Here is a 16,622-nt window from a genome sequence, read left to right on the forward strand (position 1 = left end):
AGTTGACAAGGTCTCCAGCTGACAAATTTGAAGGTGGTCTGTTGGCACTGTGGTAGTGACAGACTGTGTTCATAGAATATCTTAGATAACACTTTCAAAGTTTTATTTTAGTGTAAAATTAATACCTGTGAACCAGACAGTATTATAGTATATAGTGTTGTAGTGGAGAGTTAGTTTCATTATTTATCCACATTATCTACTTCCACCTCAACAGGAAGATGTTTCTCAAATCTGAGCTGTGCAATATTGTAGACATGAATTGTTACTTAAGGTTAGATTCTCCCTTTAAGGAAATGTATCAGTGAACGTTTTGTATAACAAATGTGGCACTGCTGAATCATAAGAACTAAGCTGCATGGTACAAAAATGTGAATGGTATGTGTAAAAACAGACTGACACTGACACATTAGGTCAGCTATTTTGCTAAAAATTAATGAACTAAACAGAATGATGTGCGCTAGCAAAGAAAATTCCTAAATTGAGTGAAAACATTGACTTTGCACCTGTAGACAAGTGTTATTTTTGCCCAGTTTAAAGGGAGTTATGTTATAAAGGTAAATGTCGACTTTTGTTTTAAAGAGTTCCATGTGCCTTTTTAAAAGCAAAATACTACATTGGCCAGATTGGATGTCTGTTTGACAGACTGGTGCCCAACCACCAAAACAACAATTTGGCACACTTTAACATATTTAAACAGTTCTATCATATAACACACCTCTAACATTAATTGTATTTGAGGGTGAATTTGTCCTTTAAACTACAATTCCCGGTGCATCTTCTGACACTGCTGTCTCAGAAGAACTTAATTTCAGTACAAAAACGAGTTAATTTCTCTTGAAATAAATAGCACAGCAGTATTGTGATACAGATAACATTTGGCTAATATTTAACCCAAAATAAGTGTTTCATAGCCATTTGATTTGAAACAGGATTACTTGCACTATCGAATAAGAAACTGCCTAAATCAAGCAAATATGTGAACTTTGAAATTGTAGAAAGAAGTATAGTAAAGTTATGTTTTGGTTCTTTGTAAAACAAAGGAGGCTAATCAATGACTTGGGTTGGTCATGTATTTTCATGTCTTTTTAAAGCCAAGTACTGTCTTTGCTAGATTGTCTGCTGGCCAGCCATTCAGCTCATATTCTATCACCTTCTCATTAACTGAGGCAGGGGCAGGCGACACATTACCAAGACAGACACAGTGTCTACAGGGCAGCCATTAGGCCCAACAACAGACCCCTGCTGGGCTCCTGGCAGGGGGAGCCTGTTAAATGTGTGGACCTATTGTTCTCCCAAATTGGTCTGTGACTAATTGCCCGGTTAGTCCCCTCTTTCAGGCTGTACTCGTCTACCCGAACTGGAACCAGCCTCCACTCATCAGATCAGACTGTAAAAGTTGGCTGAGCTGGGGCCGATGGAGGGCTCTGGCTAGCTGCAAGAGCGCAGTACTTGCTGCTGACAGGGCTGGTATGAAGACCCCATCGGAATTGACATTACTCTGGCATGCCTGAAACCACAATGTTCATGTTAGACTGGGTGGGGATAGAGCCCTCTGATTCATGAAGGAAAGTCTTCAAAAGGCCCAAAGGCTTTAGCTCCAGATACACATCTAAATCTGGAGACAGACGACGTTCAAACAAATACGATGATGCTGTAATGTAGTTTTTTTGTTAAAAGGCTTAAATACATGAAACAGAGAACGAGACAAATTAGCACATATGTCTGTGCCCCAGGTCTATATCTTGGGACAAGATCTGTGGTGTCTTGAATGGGATGCTGGCATATTATGAGTGTTTATGCGTCTGACAGCATGTAGCTCTGGTTCTGATTCTTTGTCTCAAAATAAAGATTTTTTTCATTTCAAAGGAGAGATCTTCATCAAATCTTGTCCAAAGGAAATGTATGTAGCCTTTATGTACTGAAGAAAGGGAAAACATCTCCAGCATCACACTGAAATTGTAACTCATTCTAGACATTATAACACATTAATTTTCATGTGAGTGCCATGTACAGAATGCTGAGGATGCATCACAGACAACAGATACGCAAAAGAGCTAGGCTAATAATATTTTGCATGTGGATTTGAGTTTGTTAATGGCAGATCAAAGCCAGGTGAGCCAGAAGAGATGCTGCTTTGCTAATGAGAACTGGAGGGTCTGACGATAAAACCCTTCAATTAGGAAGCAGGGACACATGAAAGAGACCAGCACTTTGAAGGAGACTGCCTTTCTGTCTACAAAAATCTCAAGATTTCTTACTATAGGAACCTTTAGAGAGGCAGTTTGTGACCGCAGAAATAATATTGGAACCAGGTTAAAAACCAAACACATCATTCACTTTTGAGGTAACCGAGTTGCTACTGCAAATACTACAAATATTGCATGCCATGTAGCAGACTTGTCAGCCATATGATGGATACTTTGAACACTATAAGATAATATTTTTTCTACCTTCTGGATTTATAAAAGCAGATTCAACCTTCTGTGACTGGGCTTTAGTGAAAGCTGGGCTACGGCTGCCCATTGTTCCCCCCTCCCTACCCCCTCTCACACACACCCTCCATCTGCTTAATGCCCCCTCTCTGTCTGCAGTCATCACAAAAACAAGTCGTTGTCTCCGAACACATCGTCTCTGCGTCTTTGATTGGTAGTTGATAACAGACTTAGAGACTGATGGGCCTGGCTGACCTTGCTGTATATAAAGCAAGCTGCAGCAGTTACAAAGCCATTCAAGGACAGAGACTTCTGACAGCAAGCAACCTCAGCAATAGCTCATCTATCTACTTTCTGCTCTCTCTGGATTTTGCAAACCCTTCAGTATGGCTGTGTTCTTCGCTGTGGCTCTCCTCACTATAGCATGCCCTTTAATGGCATTTGATATAGGTCAGTCTACTCGCTGCGTTGCTATCCCCAACCAGATGAAGGTCTGCAAAGATGTTGGATACTCTGAGATGCGGCTGCCCAACTTCTTGGGTCACAGCAACCTGGAAGGCGAGGTGGTACCACGTTCAGAGGACTGGAGGCCCCTGTTGCAGACAGGCTGCCACCCTCAAGCCCAGGCCTTCTTATGCTCCCTCATTGCCCCTGTCTGTCTTGACACGTAAGGAGATTTTACACTTCTTGTTCTTACTCTTTATTTTCTGTGAATCCTTACTTTTCTGCATGTGTAAAACTTTGTCCTTTTTAAAAAATCATTATTGCAGTAATTTTGCGTTCATTGTGTAACATTTTGTCTATGTTTCCTTCAGTTTTATCCAGCCCTGCCGCAGTCTGTGTGTGGCAGTAAGGGAAAGATGTGCCCCGGTTCTTGCCTGCCAGGGTCACCCATGGCCAGGGGCACTTGATTGTGACCGCTTTCCTGCTGAGGAAGACATATGTCTGTCTCCCCACGCAAAATACAGTCTCTTTGCCAAAGGTACGCATTGACCACAGACTAATGATCTGTTTTACAAAATGCTTACTCTTTTAGATTTCCTATAATTACTGTTTACACCCTACCGTTTTATTAAATATTATCTTTCTTATCACAGACTTACCCAAACCTGCCTGCCAAAACTGTCCCTCTGTGGAAGAGGCTCCTGCAATGAAAACAGTTCTGAATGCTTTTTGCCAGCATGACTTTGGTAAGTTTTAGAATTATTTCAGTAAGCTGTGGTGTGTTGATGTATATCCTCTTTGGGCATGCTTTGTCACAATTGTATTTAACTTTCAAGACCAATGATTGATTTTTTCCCCCTCTTCTCCACAGCTGTGACTGCCAAACTTCATCGCCATCGTCTACCCACGGGAGAGCCAGAATTTGAGGTTGAGGGCCGGGTTGAGTTTATCCACCAAGGACCTCTGCTGCCTTATGACACCAGGCACCTACTCCAGCAATGGCTCCTCATCAACCTTCGATGTGCCAATGCCCTTGTGCGCCCCGGCCGATCACAGCTTTACGTGCTGACTGGTTCTGTGCAGTCTGATGGCACCCTTGCTCTCACCCATCTCTTCCCTTGGCACAAAAAAGACACAAACATTGCAGTGGCCACTCGCAAGTGGAAGCACCACAGATGTTGAATAGGCTGATACTTGCATGTAAAAAGTGAAGCTCTGATTCTCTGTTTGAAGTGTAGAATCACGCAAAAACAAACTACTTACATGATTCCACACCTACAACACACATGATTTGAGACAAAATCAAGGAGGAATTTTGACTTTCTTGGCATTGGGTTTTAGTGACAATTTGTAAAGTAAGCTAATTGGAAATAGATATAATAACTGAGCTACACTCAGACATCAATACCCTTTGCCTTGCTCAGCAGCTCATCACCTCATCCCTGCTCTGACAGCACACAGTTATAGTATGCACTCAAACCTGTACATAAATGTGTAAATTGATTGTATATTCTATTTTCTATAGGAATATTGGTGTATTTATGACATCTTTTTATGTCGAAAAAGATGGCAATAAAATATTTGTTTTGTGAATCTACTTGCTGAGTATTTGTAATATTTAACTACCAACTGTGTTAACCAAACTGCTTTGCTCTTTTATATACCCACACGATGAATTATCACTTATTTCACCACAAGATGGCACACTAAGCAGAGTGCTGGTTCACTACTGTGATGCCATGATCCTTTTAATTGCAAGTATTGAAAAGGGTTCAAAGAGTGTATATTACATTAATTCATTTAGCTGACGCTTTCTATCCTAAGTGACTTACAATTGCTATGTCAGAGGTTGCATGCCGCTGGAGTAACTAAGGGTTAAGAGTCTTGCTCAGGGACACATAGGTGGACGTAACAGTGGGGAATTGGAAAGTGGCCCTGGATAAGAAGTGAAACTCTTTAGAATGACTCGCGACTGTATTTGATGTAGACGGCCTGTGGCACTGACCATACTATGTAGCGCTAATGAGAAGATAAATCACTCACTTTACATTTGAATAGCCTCATTTTCACTACCAGGTTGATTAGTTCAGGGGTTGTGTAACAATGGGCTCCTAACAGATGATGAGCCATCTTGTAGTTTAAAATAAATGCAAAATGATTTGAATATTCTTAGTTGCCCCAAATTGGCAAATTATCTCCAATGTATGAGCTTCTAACAATGTTATTTATCACACTTTTTATGTACTTCTTTAGCAAGATAAATATATTGGGACTTTAATAAGGATCAGTTATTTTAGCCTAAAGTTGGATGTTGACAGTTGGAGAGTCTGCATCTGTTTTTGTAGTCAGTGTTTTCCCTATTACACTTAGGAGAAGCACATTTGGACTACAAGCTGAGCACATCAAGAAAAGTTTTTTATTTACACTAATGTTCATTACTTTAAAATGACAAATTACGTAAGCCAGTCTACAGTGTGTAATGCATTTTCTGCGTGAGTTAGCTTTGACTGCTTTTGGCTGAATAGATAACTAAGTGAAGCATACTGTATGACGTTCAATGATAAAAATCTTGTTTTTATCCTCTATTAACCAGTTCGTTTAATCAGCAACGTCATCATTGTGTGAGTTAGCTTTGGTGTGAAAAGTGGTCTAGTCATCATCTGGTCCTCCACTGCATTAAAGGAACCATGGAAAAGGGTAAGATGACAAGATGCCAAATTAAATAGTTGTTCATTTTATTTATTATTTATTTGTATGAATTGTTATATTTGGTGACAAATCCCCCCCCCCCCCAGTTTGGTTTTCTGTTCTTACACTGTTGTGCCTGGAGCTTGCAATGAGGGTTGGCACTGCTCCGATCTGTGCCTATGGTCAGGCTGGATGCCATGTTCTTTCCCTGGCAGATCGCTTTGACAGTGTCATACAACAGTCTTCAAGAATGCATGGAATCTCCAGTGATCTGCACACTGAATTTGTGAGTTATCTTATTCAGCTCTGACACTGATCATCCATCACCATCCATCACCATCATCAATCACCCTTGTCAGAGTTGGCTGTTTTTAAAGCCGGGATATCACCCTGTGTGATATGTGTGTCTTCATAGAGGAAATATTTCTATCCCAGCAAGAACCTCATAGGAAAACAGAAGTGCCACACATATGGGATAGTAACACCAGACGATAAAGAGAATGCACAAAGGCTAGGGGTGAGCATTCATGTTATTAATATTGCATATGGTCAAAGCTATTCATGCATGTAAGTGATGTCACTGCATCTGGTCAGAGATAATATAAAGACAAATTTTGCATGGTGCATGGAATTAAGTTATGCTCTTCTAAAATTATTTAAGCAGTTATTTCATGTGCAGCGAGAACAACTGACGGAGGTGATCCTGAGGCTGCTGGGGGCCTGGAGTTACCCCCTGTCACAACTCTACCAGAGCATGTCTCAGGATCAGAATCAAGACTTTAACCACCACACCTCCAACAAGGCACTGGAGATCAGTGATATGGTGCATGAGCTAAGGGATGGAGTGGAAAAAATGGCTGAGAAGGTAGGGATCCACTTGTGGTTGCTGAGCTTGTAGATGTGTTGTGTGGTCTGTCTAACAGTGATTATAATCTTCATGTTTGAATATGCTTGGTTATTTGCAAAGTGGAATTTATCAATATATTAATTTTTTGCATGTATTACTTCAAAGAATTAGTTATGTACCTTCAATTTTTCTCCTCTTCACCTCAGATGAAGCTATTGGGAGTGCTTGGTAATACCGTAGGTTACATCTCTCCTTAGAGTTTGGTCCCCTCTTCTGCCTTTTCCTTCTACAAACAAGGAGAACTCAATTCAATGGACCATCATGACCTACTCTATTGCTTCCGCAGAGATTCCAACAAAGTCAAAAACTATCTCCGTATCCTGAAATGCACCCGGACTGGAGTGTTAATAATGATAGCTAAGGATTCTAGTGTAGGATATTTAAATATTGGCTGACTAGTTTTTGTTCCCGTTTTACTTTTAACAACAACTTGCTTCTTGCTTCTTACTGTATGTGCTTACATTCTTTGTTATGCATTTCATGTAGAGGATTGTGCGTGCCTCTTGCAGAATTATTGTTATAAGTAATTAAACAATATTTGCCTTTGAGCATTGCACATGAAAAGGTCAAAAAATAAAAATTAAGCAAACCATCATTATCGTTTTTGGTCATCTTCTTGTTAATGCGGAACACAAGCTCTACATATTTATGAAATTGTAACTGGTGTTTAGTAGAGTGTTCATTAACATGTAAATGGTTTTGCTCCAGAGAGCCCGACATAGTTTGAATAAGCAATGTGGAAATCAGGATTCAGTCAAACGCTTTATTTACAGTTGATCTGTGCTTTTAAGATCATGAAAAAAAATGTACAAAATATTCCAAGTGACAATTGACCTCAAAAGGGTTTTGAATTATGAGCTTAGTATTCGTGTAAAGCTGACCAAAACATGAACAATTTAAAAAAGGTCTGATTTGTAAATGCATTAAATTAAGTGATTTATATGTTTCTTTAACTGATTGCAATTACAATCGAATGATGGGAATCTTTCCTGGAAAGACATGAGTGTAATAACGAAATAAATTTCTTACTGAAGCCAGTGAAACGCAAAAAGATCATTGACTGAGCAGTTGAATCTAATCACAATTATCATGCAACAAAACAGTTACATGCATTTAAAAGTTACTATCAGTGTTAGTCATCACAGACACTGCATCCACACATTTTTTATAGGTTTCTGCGATTTGAGAAAGTCATTTGTTTATTTTCCACTCATTACAGCCTCTCATGTGTCCCTGACACTCTTCTGTGGCGGTGATCTCTCTGTTTTTGCATCAGTGTGATTCTGTGATGGTTCTTCCTCTTCCTGAGCGAGACCTTGGGCCATGAGCTCATCCATTGGGGAGCGAGTGTTATGAACCTCCTTCTCCTTACAGTTCCTCCACTTCATTCTGCGGTTCTGGAACCAGATCTTCACCTAAAGCAGCAGAAGAACAGAGAAGCAAATTTAGTTAAATTTGTGTCCTTTTTAAGCCATATCAGGGACATAAATCTAGGGTTCACTTGGTCTGTCTAACATTTTTGACTAACAACTGTTAGACGGGAAAAACATGATTTTTTAAAGACATTCATGGTGCCTAAAGATGGATGCATGACTTTTGCTGTCTAGCTCCACCATGTGGTTCACATTTGTGATTTTAAGTGCTATCCACCAACAACTACTGGATGGACTGAAATTTGGTACAGACATTCATATCTCCCCAGAATGATTTTTAATACCCTTGGTGATCCCATGACTTTTCATCTAGCTTCACCATCAGGTTAATATTTCAGTTTGTCCAATACTTCGGTTTATGACCAAATATCTGAAAAACAGTCCCAACATCCCTATACTTTTTGTTTATTGCCAATTTATTTAATGCTAATAATAACACGCTATACTAAGATGTTGTTGGTGATGTTAGCATTCAGCTAAAAGCACCACTGTGCCTTAGTACAGCCTTACAGAGCCGCTTGCATGGTTGTAGACTCTTAGTTATGTTTAAGCCAATATTAAATGTCCAATATGTAATATTTAGGAGGATCTATGGACAGAAATACAATTTAATATACATAATTATGTTTTCAGTACTGTACCTAACAAACGTAACATACTGAATTGTTGTGTTTTTATTACCTTTGAATTAGGTTTTTTACAGATGAATTTACAATTGCAATTAAAATTAATACATTTATTATAAAGGACTTATTTCGTCCAAGGAGCGAGTGAATGCACATTGAGCCATTTGTTGGAATTTGCAAACCTCACCACTAGATTCCACTGAAACTTACACACTGAGCCTTTAATCTGGGTCTTGCTGACTTTCTGCCTCTTCACATTCATACAGTATCTAGGCCTATAGAAGCAGTCTTCAACTGTCACTAAGCCGGATTTGGGTTTGTTCATCAAGAGTTGCAGTTGAGTAAGGAGAAGGGTTTTGCACCACATTTCAGCGGTAAAATGAAATATGGCTAACTGCCGTGTGCCTCATAAACACCCAGGATGTACATGGATGGGTTTTTTTGTCTGCTTAATGTCTTTCATCAGGCAAAAATTTGGTAATTCAAACTATTACCTGTGACTCCTTGAGACTGAGATCAGCTGCCAGTTTGTTACGGTCTGTCTTGCTGATGTATTTCTGTCTCCGAAAAGTTCTCTCCAGCTCCCTTCGTTGTTCTTCAGAGAACACAGCCCTCCTAAGGATCCCTCTGCGTGATTTAGGACTTATATCAGCAGACCACATTCGAATATTTGCCCCCTCTGAAACATAAATTGGAATATTTATATGATTTACATATGTACAGTATCAGTTTCAGTATGTTGACCCTAGCTACCATGATACTTACTATCTGTGAGTTGTGGGACACCCTTTTCAACCCTAGATCATGCCTGTTTTTGTCACACTCACTTTACCACTCACTTTTGATTTCTTTTTTTCTATTTGTCCAATTTAACAAACTGGGGGTGACTAAAGAGAATATAAAGCCACTTCAACTAAGGAAAAAAGGATTTGATGAACTGTGAGGAGCAATCCCACGCTACTTCACTCACAGGTGCACGCACAACAAAAGTCAAGTGGAACAATTTATCCAATCCATTCAATGTTGCCTTTTTAATCTGTACGACAAATCTGCACATAGACCACCTCTGGGGAGCACATAACAGGTTTGGACATGCTTCTCACTTCTCTATGGGGAATCAATGGCTTTCACTTAAATAGCTGATTACCAGGTCATCCCTGGGCAACGTGTGTGTCTGCCCTAGTGGGCCAACTATAGAGCTCTGTGAGACACCATCAATAGAGCCGTTCAATGGAAATGCCATTACTCGATGGCTCAGTGGCCCAATAGTAAATCTTTTCACCTGCAAGTATGAAGCCAGTTTGTATGTGAAGATGAGCTCGAATAAGTCTATAAAAGTCACTTTCATTGAATGCTTTATGTCCTAGTCAAGAAGTCTCCAATGGGCAGGAATGAGAGTTGAAGGACAGGAGAAAGGAGGGGGGTTGGTGAACCAAGCTCTTTAGCCACACAATGGCTGGGGGATGTTCCTGGTCCAGCCCTCTTCTGTAGAGAAATGGGCAAGTTTTTTGTGCTTAGTGGAGTTCATTGCTGCAGTGAAAAATTGCAGTGAGGTCGCGTGTGGATGGTGGAGTGAAAGTGCCAATTAGTCACGGCCAGACTTGGCATTGTTGTGTTGCTGGGCACTGTGGGAAAGTGTCAGCCTACTAAGAGGACTCCAGGGACCTGTGGGATGAGGGCTTTCTGATTTGTGCTGTTTTCCACAACATTTGACAGACATCATAGGTTGCAGAAACTAATAACTTCAAATTGCTGTGGGACAATGCCAAAATACGACAGCTGCAAGTATTAATTAATACTATAGAGTACGATATTGTACTAGTACTCTAAATTATATTACATGACCTAAAACATTTCAATTACAATTCAGTGCAAATACAGGTTTCCTAGATGTTTTCAAATTTTGTGCAGCCTGAAAATTTAATTTGAAGCTGATGGATTCACATCCAAACTTATTAATGTGCTGAGATAGTGCTACACTTTGAAACAATCTGCCTTATTCAGCAGTAAGAATCCACACCTGGTAATTATAATTTTATTATGACAGAAGACAAGATGTTTATTAGCTCTGCATATTTGCGCTAGCAAGTGTGTATTTGCAAGTACAAAATAGGGGGCCCCAGGGACTCCTAAAAGCCTTGCAACCCACCCCTCTTCCCCGTCCTAAACAGCCGTGAATGGTTATGAATAGAGCTGTGCAGAGTTGAGCGGAGAATTAGCTCTTTGGCATTGCATCAGTAATTAGCTGTGGAGAGTAGTGGAGACCCTGCTGTTAATGCTTAGAGAGGAGCTGAGGCATTGCTGATGAGGCATAAAACACTCACTGGAAAAGACAGGAGGGGGGCTGGACCCACCGCAGCATGCCAGCAGATACTGCGGGCTCCTCAGGAAAACACTACTCAGTACACCTGCACAGATAGATAAGAACAGTCAGATATGGTCATATAAAAACTAGGTGAGACGTTACAATACACAAGAGACTATACTTGGATCACTGCCAACTTCTGAGGGTATTTGGATTCCTACTTTGTCTAATTCTTACAGTTTCCTCTTTATCTGCACATTTTTCCAACAGTGCTTACCTTTAGGTGATGCAAACAGATACAGATACAATTTTTATTTGATATTTAGATGTTTTTTCCAACTCAGTTTTATTTTAAAACTACCATCTCAGAGGAAACTATTTAATGATTTAGTTTGAAAATCAATAATTGGGCTCTATAAATGAACACGCTACAATTAGACATTTCATAGAATTGTTGAGTTTGCACAGATTTATAGTAAATAAATGTAAATGTTTGATTTATTTTATCTTCTGATCTATCTTATCATTGTAATTTGTTATCAAGACTGAAAGGATTTCATCTGGAATGAAATGTTATGTTGTTAGTGATTTTCTTTCTTTAAAAAATACATTTTTTAAAATACATTTTTTTGTAAATGTCATTGAATTTGGTTAAATTTTGAATACCCTATTGTTTATTTAAGTGACACGTCCCCTTCAAGCTTATATAGACCTATATTTACGTTTGAAAATCAAATGATAATACAAGTTTTAAAAAATGGCAGTTTATCATTGACTTGTGCCTCGCTTAACTGTGACATCTCTTACAAAGACTAATAATCTACCTAAGTTAAACTTTAGACCTATGACTAATTTCCACCTTAAAAATGGATGAATTTTTGAAATGACAAGCAAACAATATTTATCCTTTACATAAATATAAAATATACCTATAAATTTTGTTTAAAAAGTCAACAAACAAATCTATTTACCTGAGTGTGGCAGAAGTGGTCCTCCTAAATCCTTCACCTGCCGTGGACTGTGGGCTTGGCTTTGGTAGGCTCCATGCTCAGAGCCCCAGGTTCTCCTCGTAAGTTCACATGCTGCTAGTCTCAGGTGTCCACCTGCCACCCCACGGGCTGAAGGTGTCTGGGACTGCAGCAGATTCTCAATAAGAAAACTCTTTCCCGTGCTCCCGAAGCCTGGAAAAGCAGGAGGAAAGCCAGCCATATTCGTCCTGGTGCAGCTCTGAACTGAGACCATCCTGTTCACACAGTGACCCGAACACTTGAATTCCCTCTTCAGCAGTCACAGCTCAGTGACACTAAATTCTCCTTTAATCCCTTCTTGAGTGACCAGGCCAACTTCATTAAACTCCGAAGAAAACAAAAGTTTTCTGCTCTTCCTCTTCTGGGCCTGCACTTTGCTACGGGGCTGTGTCGTGATTGGCTGAGAGGCTCTAATGTGCTTCTCAATTCAGATAAGGCTGGGGTCCTTTCTGGAGTGGCAGAAGGTGGGTCTGGCTCATTCATTATGTCAACTAGCCTATTAAATGATAGACACCAGAGACAATGAACTGCTGGCAAAAGTTTAACATGCACCAAACAGTCTTCTCCAGTAGTAAATAGTTTTCTCTTTTCTCCAGCCTTCCATTGTGCCTCATACACACCCCTCAGCAGTTCATTTGCAATGTGCTTTTTCTCAGTCTCATTTCAGAGACATTCCTCTGTGAGGGTTTTCTTGATTGCAAAATAATTTTAAAAAACAGGCCATGTTTGTGTTAGCCCAAAATCATGAGCAAAGTGCAAGAAGAGGATGAAAAATAAACACCACATAATGTCACCTTATATTGCCTTACTTGAATTAGCTATGCATTTCTTGAATTATTATATAAGTTTGATTTGTTAATCAATTTGATATTAACCTTGCATCTTTTAAATTTTATGGGATTACCTAATAATAAATGTATCAGTAGTTATATGTAACACTTTCCTTTTACTTTGAACTTTAAACTATAATGTTTCTGTGGATGCAACTGCACTTCACATAATACTCAGACCTATAGTTTTGACAGGAAGCAATTTTTCTATAACATGGCAGTATGATGGTATATTTAAAAATCCATGTCATTGATGAGATCTTTTTAAGAATAAAATACTGAATATAAAAATTGAACAAGTAACAGTTAGGAAACCTGTTCAATTTTGGTATTTAGTATTTGCCAATCTGACAAAATATTTACAGAGGGGTTCAAGTCTTGGATGGATTCAGTTTTAGGTCAGTGTCAGTCTCCTGTGTATTGGGGCCATATGCTGCATTTTTGAGGGTTGCAACTGTAAAAAAACAAAAGGTCACACACACACACACACACACACACACACACGTAGTGAGGTTTTGGTTCAAACACGTCGAATGAGAGGCTTGTGTAACCTTTCACACTGCAACTAATGATCCTCAACATCATAAAAGAAAGTCCAACAAGAGGGGCGACAGATCCGGAGGTTAGGCACAGTAAACAGGCATATCCACACTGGTCGGGGGGTGTGGGGGGGTGGCAGGGAGCTCCAGTATGCGCGTGTAGATACCTCATGCTGAGCATGGAAATTGGCTCAGACAGCTCAGCCTATTGTGTGATGGCCAGGGAGCCAAAGGTTGCTTGTAATCAAATTTGAGGTTTTATTCCTGAGACTGGTGGAGAAGGCATTGCGCTCTGTCACATGATGAGTGTTAGCAAGTCTGTGTGCACTATCTACTTTTGTGTAGTGAGAGTGTGTTAACATGCTCCACATAGACCAGTGGCTGTGATAGTCCCCCAAGGCTTTTGGTAGAGAGTCATTTGTTTATATGACAACAGGACAACAGGAGGGAACCACAGACTGCTCACCAGTGCTGTTATTAACTTTATGTGTATAGACTTTGAAAGGAGTCTCACTGTGATCAAGGTATGTTTTATGTGATAACATTGAGCGTATTTGTTTTGCTTATTCATAGTCACACTTTCTTCACTTTTTAGCAACAAATAAGAATCTGTGGCAATTCTAAAAGTTGTTTTAAGCACCTCAAAACTTACAAGATTCCTTAAAGTCCCATGTTTTCCTGTTCATATATTTCTCTGTTCATTGGTATTTTCGGTAGAACCAATCTCACACGACCTTTTAAAGGCATTGCTAAGAGCGTATCATCATTAAGATTCACCACTTCGTAATTAGCCAGACTCCAATAGAGCTCTCCAGGAGTGGGAGGTATAATTAGGCTATTCTTAAACAGTAGGTCTTGGAAACACCCTGAAGCAAGTTCATGTGAATTTATTTGATGTCCATCTCTTTTTAGAAATGGAGGGAAAAAACAGGGGTCCCTTCATTCAGAATCTTCACAATGGCCCTGTTGAAAACTTAGCACTCTGTAGACCGGCTGAGATCCCCTTTCTCTCTTTTTTAACCCCACTAAAGCTTTTAAAAAGATACCGGCCCATTGCACATGCAATTGATATTCCACCACTCGAACTTAATATCGTGAATGGAGGACCAAGCTCTATGAATCAGGAAGACAATGCGCTTAGCTTAGCAGCAAACTGGCACTTTGTGTGCGGTGTCTGTGCCCAGAGGAGGAAGTTTCTAATGTGAGCCTCACAATTGTGTGTCTATAGAGTTCTAATGAGCTTCTGTATGCTGAGTGAATGGCTGTGGGCCATTCACCATGATGGCCCAATGAGGCAGCTCACTGCACACATTCACAATTGCATCCAGGGGGAGTGGGAGTGGCTGTGTGGAGCAACTGGACTGCATAGACAGTCTATTAAAAATTGACATACGTATAACCATGTTTCGATTAAGAGTACATCTATAGTAAGCCAGTTACATGTAAATATACTATCTTTTTAACTCTGTTTAAGCCTTCCATCCATACTATGGTGGTGTTTTTTTCACAAGAAGGGAGCCTTTCAATCACAGTATGGAGTAGATAAATGTTAAAATGCTTGTTCTTTTTGTGTGTATAGAGAAAATCTAGCTTTTGCAAAACAATGAAGTAAGTCTAGCCTAGACACACTTTGAGGAAAAACAAGAAGCATATGGCCTATGGCCACTGTTGTGGAAATTGTCCTAAGAGATCATACTTAAAATAGAGAAAGAACACATGGCAGTTTCCTGGTTAATACAATGAATAAAAGATAACACTAAGAGTTCATAGTATTTTCCTTTCACCAGTGATGTGCGTTTTAAAGGAAATGTGGAGCAAATTAATAGAGTTCTGAAGAGTCTCAATCTTTGGTGTCTGAATTGTTGAACACCAACAATTCAGACGCCAAAGATTGAGATTGGGCAAAAACATGCAATGGGAAAAAGTCTAAAGAGAGTGCATACATGGACATTTAACTAGATATCATTTAAATTAGTGTATTTGTTAGGGACAGGCTCATTGCAGAAAAATAAATAAATTAAAAACCTAATTTGTTGTGCCTGACCACAATTTCTTTTTAGAAGCTAAAAATGTATTTAAATTGGAAGAATTGATTGAAAAAGTATATGAGAAATAATTAAAAAACAATATATGCTGCATGTCATAAGCTCCACAAAGCTACTTTATTGCTCCACTATCGTTTTTGAAACTGCTAGCAAGCAAAGCTAATACACAAAGAGATATAAACCCAATGAAAAGGCCAAAACTGGGTTTTGAATATTAAGTGAATCATGTTTCCGCTTTTTCTTTACATTTGCACACATGTAGATAACCAAACAATTATTTTTCCCGTTGCTTTTGCCACATGTAAGACATTGTGGTAGATACAAATGGGCAGTCTTGAGTCATACAATCTCAAATATCTGAATATAACATCCAAATAATTTTTCAGAAGCAGGTACACTATTGTATGCACACTCATCAATTGTGATATTCCTGTATTCCAGGATGATACTACTCAGTCAGCACTGAGGTTATAGTCTATTTCCCTCACCCCCTCAGTAACTTTGTGTTGCCCATATGTCAGTTCATCAAGTATTTATCCGAGGAATGGTCCAAGAGTGACACAGTCTGTTGTACCTCAGTACTGCTACACTACACTGTCACTGCAATCCACTGCCATGCACACAAGATGGCACTGGGAGAATGAGAACCATCTGTATTTCAGTGGCGTGCATGAAATGAAAAAAAAAAAGTTAAACATAATGTTATTTTTTTCTAGTTTTTGTTTTATATTGTTTCTGGAAATCTACAAATTATAACACTATATTTTGTTTTAGTTTTACCAAACTTATTTTAATATTTTTTGTAAACCTTGTATACCTTGTTGTGCTGTTGTAGCTCTTACAGACTTGCAGTCCCCTTATCAGGTTAGGAGCATCAAATGCCTGAAAATGCAACTCAACTCAAAATTATTTACAACTGGTGGCTATGTAATGGCATTACCCATGGTTAACATGAAATTGTCAATAGTCAGTGGTTGACTGTGAAGACTCTCTGTTGTCAGCTTCACTTAAGTCATAATTTTCTTTCCACATATTAGGAATGTATCATAAAACGTCAGCGATGTGAATGAATATTAAACACATTATTGAGCAGACACATGTAATGCATCATTAGAGTGCAATTTTAATATGACTCATGAATGTCAGATTTGAAAGACAGGCAAGATCAATGTAACATGGAATTATTGCAACAAATGAATCCCACTAGAGCCCTGTGGGAGAAATAAGTCTAGTTTTTCTGCCATTTCCTTCAAATCCTGGCACAGCTACTGCAGCCTCCTTCCTTTTGTTTATGTCATTAGTATGTCTATATGGTGCAATTATTGCAGAAGTAAATAAACTCCTG

General features: G+C 39.2%; 2 protein-coding genes and 1 pseudogene across 2 annotated transcripts; 2 read left to right on the forward strand and 1 right to left on the reverse strand.

Annotated features, from left to right (window-relative positions):
• Positions 1–2,818: 2,818 nt before the first annotated feature.
• Positions 2,819–4,333, forward strand: szl (sizzled). The gene is made up of 4 exons (XM_038705088.1): positions 2,819–3,099; positions 3,248–3,414; positions 3,530–3,622; positions 3,748–4,333. The coding sequence occupies exons 1-4, from the start codon at positions 2,819–2,821 to the stop codon at positions 4,056–4,058; spliced, it is 852 nt and encodes a 283-aa protein (XP_038561016.1). The 3' UTR covers positions 4,059–4,333.
• Positions 4,334–5,563: 1,230 nt separating this feature from the next.
• Positions 5,564–6,916, forward strand: LOC119893747 (annotated as a pseudogene).
• A 341-nt stretch (positions 6,917–7,257) lies between these two features.
• On the reverse strand, positions 7,258–12,427 carry dbx2 (developing brain homeobox 2). The gene is made up of 4 exons (XM_038706518.1): positions 11,807–12,427; positions 10,855–10,938; positions 9,025–9,209; positions 7,258–7,886 (listed from the first exon to the last, which is right to left on the reverse strand). Exons 1-4 carry the CDS (start codon positions 12,075–12,077, stop codon positions 7,695–7,697), a joined length of 732 nt encoding a protein of 243 aa, XP_038562446.1. The 5' UTR covers positions 12,078–12,427; the 3' UTR covers positions 7,258–7,694.
• Between the last annotated feature and the right edge of the window lie 4,195 nt (positions 12,428–16,622).

This window comes from Micropterus salmoides, unplaced genomic scaffold, assembly GCF_014851395.1.
Source record: "Micropterus salmoides isolate LMB-PRFRI ecotype aquatic unplaced genomic scaffold, ASM1485139v1 Ms_hic_scaffold_8, whole genome shotgun sequence".
NCBI lineage: Eukaryota > Metazoa > Chordata > Actinopteri > Centrarchiformes > Centrarchidae > Micropterus > Micropterus salmoides.

Coding starts and splice junctions, on each gene's coding strand:
- szl (XM_038705088.1), top strand. CDS start 2,819: ATGGCTGTGTTCTTCGCTGTGGCTCTCCTCACTATAGCATGCCCTTTA. Junction 3,100..3,247: donor GCCCCTGTCTGTCTTGACAC/GTAAGGAGATTT, acceptor TGTTTCCTTCAG/TTTTATCCAGCCCTGCCGCA. Junction 3,623..3,747: donor TTTTTGCCAGCATGACTTTG/GTAAGTTTTAGA, acceptor TCTTCTCCACAG/CTGTGACTGCCAAACTTCAT.
- dbx2 (XM_038706518.1), bottom strand. CDS start 12,077: ATGGTCTCAGTTCAGAGCTGCACCAGGACGAATATGGCTGGCTTTCCT. Junction 10,939..11,806: donor ACCACTTCTGCCACACTCAG/GTAAATAGATTT, acceptor CTATCTGTGCAG/GTGTACTGAGTAGTGTTTTC. Junction 9,210..10,854: donor CCCCCCTCCTGTCTTTTCCA/GTGAGTGTTTTA, acceptor TTTATGTTTCAG/AGGGGGCAAATATTCGAATG.